The sequence below is a fragment of the Hibiscus syriacus genome, unplaced genomic scaffold (assembly GCF_006381635.1).
Source record: "Hibiscus syriacus cultivar Baekdansim isolate YM2019G1 unplaced genomic scaffold, ASM638163v2 tig00110328_pilon, whole genome shotgun sequence".
NCBI classification, from domain to species: Eukaryota; Viridiplantae; Streptophyta; class Magnoliopsida; order Malvales; family Malvaceae; genus Hibiscus; species Hibiscus syriacus.
In genome coordinates this window covers 6,921,544-6,930,487 of record NW_024062685.1, presented here as the reverse complement: position 1 = coordinate 6,930,487, position 8,944 = coordinate 6,921,544, and the positions used below count along the sequence as shown (strand labels likewise).

General features: G+C 33.7%; 1 protein-coding gene across 2 annotated transcripts; it reads left to right on the top strand.

Moving 5' to 3' along the window:
• Positions 1-6,642, top strand: LOC120118601 (WD repeat-containing protein 26 homolog). 2 transcript variants are annotated; one of them, XM_039138622.1, is made up of 5 exons: positions 1-256; positions 1,710-2,603; positions 4,673-4,774; positions 5,502-6,128; positions 6,276-6,642. In XM_039138622.1, exons 2-5 carry the CDS (start codon positions 1,806-1,808, stop codon positions 6,489-6,491), a joined length of 1,743 nt encoding a protein of 580 aa, XP_038994553.1. In that variant the 5' UTR covers positions 1-256; positions 1,710-1,805; the 3' UTR covers positions 6,492-6,642. The 2 variants fall into 2 exon arrangements, with proteins under 2 accessions (XP_038994553.1, XP_038994554.1); XM_039138623.1 differs by lacking the exon at positions 1-256 and adding an exon at positions 372-395.
• The last annotated feature ends 2,302 nt before the right edge of the window (positions 6,643-8,944 follow it).

Here is an 8,944-nt window from a genome sequence, read left to right as displayed (position 1 = left end):
ATCCTCTTTTGAGTTGGTTTCCTCTACGCAAAGGAATTATTTGTTTTTTTCTTTTAAAATACTCCCAAAGTCTCTTCTTTTATTGTTCTACCCCATTTGCAAACTTATCAGGACCCTTTCCTTTCCTTTCCCTTTGATCTGCATTACCCCTTTTTCACTTTCACATTTGATTTTTGTTAATCCTTATACCCTTTTTCTTTGCCTCTTCATTTCATCTGTTACTATCAAGTTTCTGCCGACAATATAAGAGAAAAGGGTAATCTTTTTTTTTTATTTAATCTTGGTCTTATGCATTCTTCACCTTTATTCATTTCTTTTTTTTTCTTCTAATTATTGGATTATCGTCTGGTTTTTCTTGATCTGAATCGGCTGCTTGGTTCATAGTCCTTTTCTGGGTATTCCTTATTTTCCTTTTTACTGCCGGTTTACCCTGATTTTAATTGCAATCTGATCTGCTACTGGTTTTGGGTAAGTTCTGCCTTAGAGCTTATTTTCTAGTAGCTTTGTCTTTTTCTTTACTGTATCCGGATGTACTAATTTTAGCTTCTCGGTATTGTAGAGTAGAGACTCTACATTATTGACTTAATTTCAGATGTGGGGTTTCCTTCATTCCTGCTTGAAATCCTTTCATGTATTCTATTTTGGAACTCAACTCTTTTTCTTTGTTCATTTCTACATGTTAATGTTGGTAAATATCTGTCCGTCTTATATTTTTGAAATGGTCATCGTACTTTTAATGCAATGATAATTCCGTTCCGTTGATTGTCCGTGTAATGATTGGATTTCCCAAGTTCGACTTTGGTACAAGTTGCAGACATGCAATTCAACGCCTTCATGGAGATTCTAAGAACATATATACAGTCTAGTATCTTAAATATTAAAAACATTTGATCATGAAGATTCTAAGAAAATGTTAAATACCACTGAATTTAAAATCGGATAATGTCTAATAGCATATATTGTCAATGCTCAATAATATGATGATTCAGAAGAGTTGTCCTTCTGAAGAAGAACAGTATGGTAAGAATAATGACATTGAAACTGTATGCCCCCTGTGTTTCACTTTATGATCTAAAACTAACTGAGGTTAAAATGCCATATCCACTTTATTTTTATTTATTGAATCTGTAGTTTGTATCAAATTAACCAAATGTGCACTTTGTTTTCTGTATTGGGAACAAAGTCCACGAGGTTGAATTCTTATTCCTAGCAAGAGCGATGTACTAGTTTTCTATCTTATTTATAGGATCTTCAGTCATATTGAGCTAAAAATTTATTTTAATCCTTAAAGGTTCAGCCAGATACATAATTTATCTTTACAGGTGGAAGTTCCCTGAATTTGTTTCTTAAAAATGGTTTTCTGTTTATTCTTTTGGACAGACAACATATATCTGCTATTTATTAGTATATGAAGTTCCCTTAAAAATAAATCTAACTCTTGTCTTACATGACATGTTGCTCTCTTTACTTCCTAAGCTCTTTTATGAAGGATAAGTATAAAAAGGTTTGCATTTTCATATTTTTGAAGGATAATCGAACTGATTACTTTTAGGAAATAACATGTAGCCTTCTTATAATTGCATGTCTTCTTTATGACTTAATCATGTTATTTTTTCGACAGTGATAATGACGAGTTTTCTCTGTGAGTTTATCACTCTGTTATGCTAAAATTTAGAAACCTACAACTTCTTTTTGACAATTTTATGCAGGGGTTTATTTCTTGTGATTCATCAGAGACTTTCCTTTTTATACCTTTTGTTATTCTCCTTTCACTTCAATCATATATGGGCTGAGGTGCACATTTCATGGGAGGTGTAGGGGACAATGAACCAGCCTCAAAACGCATGAAACTATCCTCTGAAGAATTGAGACATCTTTCAAACGGTTCAACTCTTAAAGAGCCTATAGTTGGGTCTTCAAGAAACTTGATGGCTCAGCCCCTGCAGTCTGAAGGGGGCGAAGAAGTCGTTGGCTCAAAAGGAATTATAAAGAAAGTAGAATTTGTACGAATAATAGCGAAAGCATTGTACTCACTTGGTTATATAAAGAGTGGTGCTCATCTAGAGGAAGAATCAGGGATAGCGTTGCATTCTTCTCTTGTTAATGTATTTATGAAGCAAATTCTCGAAGGAGATTGGGATGGAAGTGTTGTCACATTGAACAATATTGGTCTGACAGATGAAATGACCTTAAAATCAGCATGTTTTCTGATATTGGAACAGAAGTTTTTTGAATTTTTGGATGAAGAAAAAGTCATGGATGCTCTGAAGACGCTGAGAACTGAGATATCACCTCTTTGTATCAATGATAGTAGAGTTCGTGAGCTTTCTTTGTTCATTGTGTCACCCTCTCGCTGTTTTTCTATTCGGTCTCCAAAACAAGATACTTCGAGAGCAAGATCCCGGACTAAGTTATTGGAAAAATTACAGAAGCTGCTTCCTCCAACAGATATAGTTCCTGAACGAAGGTTAGAGCATTTAGTTGAACAGGCCCTTGTCTTGCAAAGAGATGCTTGCATGTTCCACAACTCTTTGTATAAGGAAATGTCTCTGTATGCTGACCATCAGTGTGCTAGAGATCAAATTCCTTCTTATGCATTGCAGGTTAGATTCTATTCTGGTAATCAAGTTTTTGTAGTTTTGCAATCTGTCTCTTATCTTTCATGCGTTTCTTTAAGATGAAAAACTTATTAGGTGCTCTTGTACGTTTCTTATTGGTGTAATATTTTGTGTCTTGGTATTGTGGAAATTAGATATCTGTTTTAGATTGTGCTTTATCATTATGGATATTTATTACAATGGATTAATATTTGGTATGGCAGTGTAAATTTTTAACTCCTCCAGCGGGGTTAAAACATTGTCAAGTGTTCTCTTTTCACTTTTTATTTATTAAATATAATTTAAGGACACTGTTTTAATCCTTCTTGCAGAGTTAAAAATTTACACTTCTAGTGTACCAAATAATTATCCTTGTTACAATATATAAGCAGGCAATTTGGTTCACGTGCTATTGATAGAATTGATATAATAGGTTTGGTTATAAAGTAGGTTTTAAGTTCTAGTGCTTGTACTCTCACTGGCATTAATGTTTGAATACTTCTTATTAGATAGACAATTTCTTTATTAGGTGCAATCCTTGAGGCTTTCATTAACCATATACTTATTACCCTGCACTAAATAATCTGCTGCAGGGTTTCTAAGACCTGAAAATTGTAATGGAAAAATCAATTTTGAGTCATTGGAGATGACGGTTTATGTGTTTTACGATGCTTTCACCTTTAATACATATGACATGCCAGGAATGATCTAACATAGATGAAATAGTTGAGTTTATGGACTATAAGAAAAGATATGATGTCAGTAATTGACTAGATAGTGAGCTCTTTGATATCTCATTCATTGGTGGAAGAATCTTGTGTGGATGGTTCCTAATCATGGTGCTTGAGAGTTGTTTGGAAAAGCTAGAAGATAATACATCTATCTTTACTTTCCCATTGCTTAAGCAGCTAGAAGATAAGGTATGTTGGGTTTAGGTTTACACTGATAGGTAAGTTCTTATCTTTTGTTTCTGCATTGTCTTCCCAAATTGTAAATGAATCAAAGCTTCAGTATTTTAGGCTTATCTTTTTAGTTCTTCACTTATTTTCTTGTTGAATACCTTTTAGTGGTTAGACTTCAAGCATAAGGGACCAGCAATGTGCAACTTTCTAACTATTATTAGTGCATATGTGTCTGCATGGAGAAATGATTTAACAATAGTTTATTACCTAAGTTAGGTTTTTGAGGTTTTGACACAAATTGTTGTTGAACATGTCAAATGGAACTAAAATGAAAGTTAATGCCACATTTGTTGGATTTTCCTGATAACTTTAGAAGTATGATTTGCAAAATATTATTATTATTATTATTATTTTGATAAGGAATTTTGGCAAATTAATATTTGCTTCTTAGGTTCATAGTTCTCTGGGAAAATTGGCACTGGCAATTTGTATTTATCTAGTTTTAGTCGAAGTGTCAAGATAATAGTATAATAAGTAATTTGTATTTATCTAGTTCTCTGGGAAAATTAGCTGATGTTGACATTTCAAGATCAGTTAATCAGGTTAAGGCTTTTGACATGAATACGATGTGTTCATTACACTGTTTATGTAATTTGACACTTGTATTACATTTAAATATGATCAATTTGTTTAGACATGATTAGCATATTCAAACATGGATAATAATTTTAGTTATGAATTTTAAATATTAATAAGTTAATAAAGGAATTAAACATTTTAGGTCTTTTGAGTAACTAGGAATACTATCGATACAGTTGATAACCAGTCAGGTGGATCGGCTTGCACAATACAAATATTTTCCTGGTATAAACAGATTGACATGATTATAGCACTAAGTCAATTATACAACACCCAAATTTGTTTACTCACGTGTCATGTTTATACCATTTTAGTGAACTTGCCTTCTCCATGAAAAATATTGGATAATTTGTTTACATGTGCTTCCATGTGATATGTTTTAGTGTCTTCTGGGTGGAATACATTCTGATTCTTGATCTATCTTCTATTTGCCTATTCCTCCTCTGAAATTTATCAACTTATGACTACCATTTTTCTTTTCTTAAATTATTTTTGCAAAATTTTTTTAAGTTCTTTACATTTTTCATGCAACAGATACTACAGGCTCACACTGATGAAATATGGTCCTTGCAATTTTCACATAATGGGAAGTACTTGGCTTCATCATCAAATGATTGCTCAACAATCATTTGGGAGGTATTGCTATTCACTCAGAGCATGTATATAACACATAATGCTGGTTTTGCTTAGGATGATAAACTTATCCTATAGCTTACAGTTTTTATTTTTCAAATTCCTTCTTATGGACTTTCATAAAATCTAGCAATTTATGGTATCTTTTTAGATGCTTATGGCCAATGCTTAATCTTTAGCATCTTCCTTTGATACCTTGTGATTCACTTGTATTTATTCTTAGGAAAGAAATGATAAAAAGAGAAGTGGTGGGCGTTGATTAAACATAGATTATTCTTAATTGTTATTTCTGCTACTTGAGTTTTGTTTCCCAAGAAATGAAAATGGTAGTAGATTAGTGTTCTGGAAATATTAAAACTTTTACAGTTCACTACAAACTGCATCAGTTTCATGGACAAATTATGTCCGACTGTGTGGATTAATTTAGCCATTTGTTCATTTTAATCAAAATGTGATTTTGCATTTTTCTCGTTATTGTTTGTCTTGTTATCAAGTTTATGAAGGTGAAAAGAATAACAAATAACAAAACTAGCAATCACATCGAGCCTTAGCAAACAAAACCCTAGGATGCTGGTGAAATTTAGAAAATCAAATGATCTGGAATCTAAATTTTCAAGCATTTATTGGTTGTACTAAGGAGTAAGCATTCTTAGACCACTGTGAATCAACTATGTTTCACTAGAAACCCAGCAAACAGTCGATTTTCGCATTCTAATATTTTTACTTATAGGTTGATGCTAATGGAGTATCTTTAAAACATAAACTCTCTGGTCACCAGAAGCCTATCTCTTCTGTTTCATGGAGTCCTAATGACCACCAGCTTCTCACTTGTGGTGTAGAGGAGGTTGTAAGGCGGTGGGACGTCTCTTCTGGTGAGTGCCTCCATGTTTACAAAAAAGCTGGTCTTGGCATGGTTTCATGTGGATGGTCTCCTGATGGCAAATGGATATTTTCTGGAGTTAATGATAAGAGTATCAGCATGTGGGAATTGGATGGGAAAGAGCTAGAATGCTGGAAAGGGCAACGCACTCTAAAAATTTCCGATTTGGAAATAACAAGTGATGGAAAGCAGATTATAAGTATATGTAGGGAAACAGAAATATTATTACTTGACAGGGAAGCAAAAGTTGAGAGATTTATTGAGGAGGATGAAACAATAACTTCATTCTCATTATCAAGAGACAATAGATTCTTACTTGTTAATCTTTTGAACCAAGAAATTCATCTATGGAGTATAGAAGGTGATCCGAAGCTCGTTTCTAAATATAGAGGTCATAAACGCACCCGTTTCATCATTCGGTCTTGTTTTGGTGGACTTGAGGAAGCTTATATTGCCAGCGGTAGCGAGGACTCACTGGTAAGGACATTAAATTTGTACTATGCCATTCTGAAGCAGTAAGTTAGCCTATGATTCACGTGGAAAGGTAGTCTGATAATAAATTTGCTAAATCTCTGTATTTCTGAATATGGAGGGAAATTTGATTTTCTTTTGGTGTATGTTTAGGTCTATATTTGGCATAGGGGCACCGGAGAGCTTATAGAAGCATTACCAGGTCATTCTGGAGCTGTTAATTGTGTCAGCTGGAATCCAGCAAACCCTCACATGTTGGCATCAGCCAGCGACGATCGTACGATCCGGATATGGGGCTTGAATAATCTAAGCGCTAAGCAGAAAGACACTCATGGTAATGGCATCCATCGTTGCAATGGAAGTACCTGAGATTGACTGCTTTGGATCTCCAACCTTTCATGCCTGATAATTGGTTTCATGTAAATACTTGACCTTGTTGAATGCCGACATTCATATCGAAAAAGATTGTTAACAGCGCCGGAACTTTCCAATAATAAATTTGCTATCTCTCTTTTTTTTAGCATTTAAATAGTTTGATTACTGTTTAGGATGAAAATTTGGAGCATGCTTGCAGAGAAGTATTACTATTAAAGGATCTGTCTGTAGCTTTTGTTTACTGTTTTAACTCGGTGGTTAAAATGAAATACAAGTTCAAGTAAGCTATACTGAATGGTTCAAAAAGATTTGAATTCAGTGAAATATATACATGGTCGTCTTATTTTCACCAAGTTCGATCAGTGACTCAACAACAACTATTGCTTTTGAAAGATTCTTAGCCCATGGTATCAATCCAAAATCTAATTCTGTAAGACTTCTTGACTAAAATATCTACAATTGAAATCTTAAATTACAAAAATCTTAAAAAGAATTACATTTCTTCTACATGTTTCATATTTATATAATCGAAAATTTGGTCATCGAAAAATCTAATTCGATAAGACTTCTTGACTAAAATAAATATTTACTTATTAAATAAATTTACTTACCAAGTAATCTTTAATCACTGACTACTATAAAATCGAACATAATTACCCATTAAAATTTGAGTCAGTAAGTATCCAACCTGTACTATTAACAACAATGATATGCACAATATCTAGAAACAATTTTTCCTCATTGTGAGTTTTTCCTACAAACCATTTCTAAAACCGTTTTTCATATATATTGACTAGAAGATGAATCCGGGCCTGCTTGCAGGCTATATATATATATATATATAGAATTTCCTCACGTTGATTCACATACATTGTTTGGTTTTATTTTTCATTTTTTTTATCTTTTTATTAATCTAGGATAATTATGATTGTTCTTTTAATTATTGAGATCATTTGATGTGTGCATTATTTAATTTTATGAATCACTTACCTTGAAATATAATGGGGTAAGTGAAAATCTGCTGCCTCTATCTGGTACCCTAGAGTCAGCGAGATAAAAGATAAGGTATGGTTTCCAAGTAGATATAAGTTGCATGTGGCAATGTAGCTCAAAAGCGTGTAGGCGTCATGTTTCCACAAGTAGGAAACAACCCTACATGAGTATGGCTCATGCGTGGGGCCGATGGTTGCCATGTAGGTACAGGCTATGCAAATCAACCACAAGTTGCTACAATATCACTCCCCCTTTCCTGCTTTTTCCTCATTTCTCATGTGCAACCCACACATACTTCTAACGTGCGGCCCCAATGCTCATTGTAATACAAATTATAATTATAGTGTTGTGCTATCAGATTCGCGTTCATAACACCTGTAATTGTGCTTGTAATCTGGAATGGAAGTAGGATGATTTTATGTTAGGGAGACGAACTTATAAAATTTTAAAAGAGACGAACTTATAAAATTTTAGGGACGAAAACTACGATTTAGAACAATGCTAGTGCTACTTTTTCCGGTTATAAATAGTGGAGCATGTGCTTTCTTTTCAGCACACAACAGTCTCTCCTAATATTTTCCCTTGAAAGTAGTTTCTTCTAGTTCTAGAGGACGGTCACTGAACAACTACAATGGTGCTAGTCAATACCGAGCAATCTGCAGCAGGCCTCTCCAAGAAGCTCATCACCGACCGCCTACTTGCGACTCGTCTATTTATTTACAGTGAAAACGACGGGGACGACGACGACGACGACGGAGTTGATGTAGCACCCGCGGCGTAGCTGGCTAATGACGTCATGGGATGTTAAGAGGAGTTTGCCAATTATCATCGGAGAATACATCTACATAGCTGAAGAAGAAGAGCACCCAATATCATATATGTATTTGTAGACAATGATCAGCTTATATGTAGTCGAATAAAGCAGATGGATAATTAAATCGCATGAAGCTTACTCTTACTTGCATGACTACATCTTGTCAGGTGTCAATGCTGAAGAAATTTTTAATATTATTTTAAGCATCAAATCCAGAGAAAACGAAAGGACTTCAACTAACAAGATCAACATTCACTTCACACCAGACATGTCTGTTCTTCTCTCTTCAGCAAGATTAAATTATTGATAAATGCAGAAATAGTTTTTCAAGTGGTAAACATATCAGGTGAATTATGCAGGAAAAAAAATAGCAGTCCACTAGACAAGGGCATTTAAGAAAGCAATCATTAAAAAGATTACTTCTGTCATTAAACAAGGGCATTTAAGTAAGCAATCATTTAAAAAATAGTCGTTCACTGATCAAACTATCTTAGTGGTAACAAAGATGGTTATTATCCTTAGATATACGAATTTAGAGTTGATTAAAGCTTAAATTTTTAAATTAAATAGATAAATATTATATTTTTAAGATAAATGTAAGAATTTAAACTTGTAAAAAATAAAATAATATGAGTGTCTT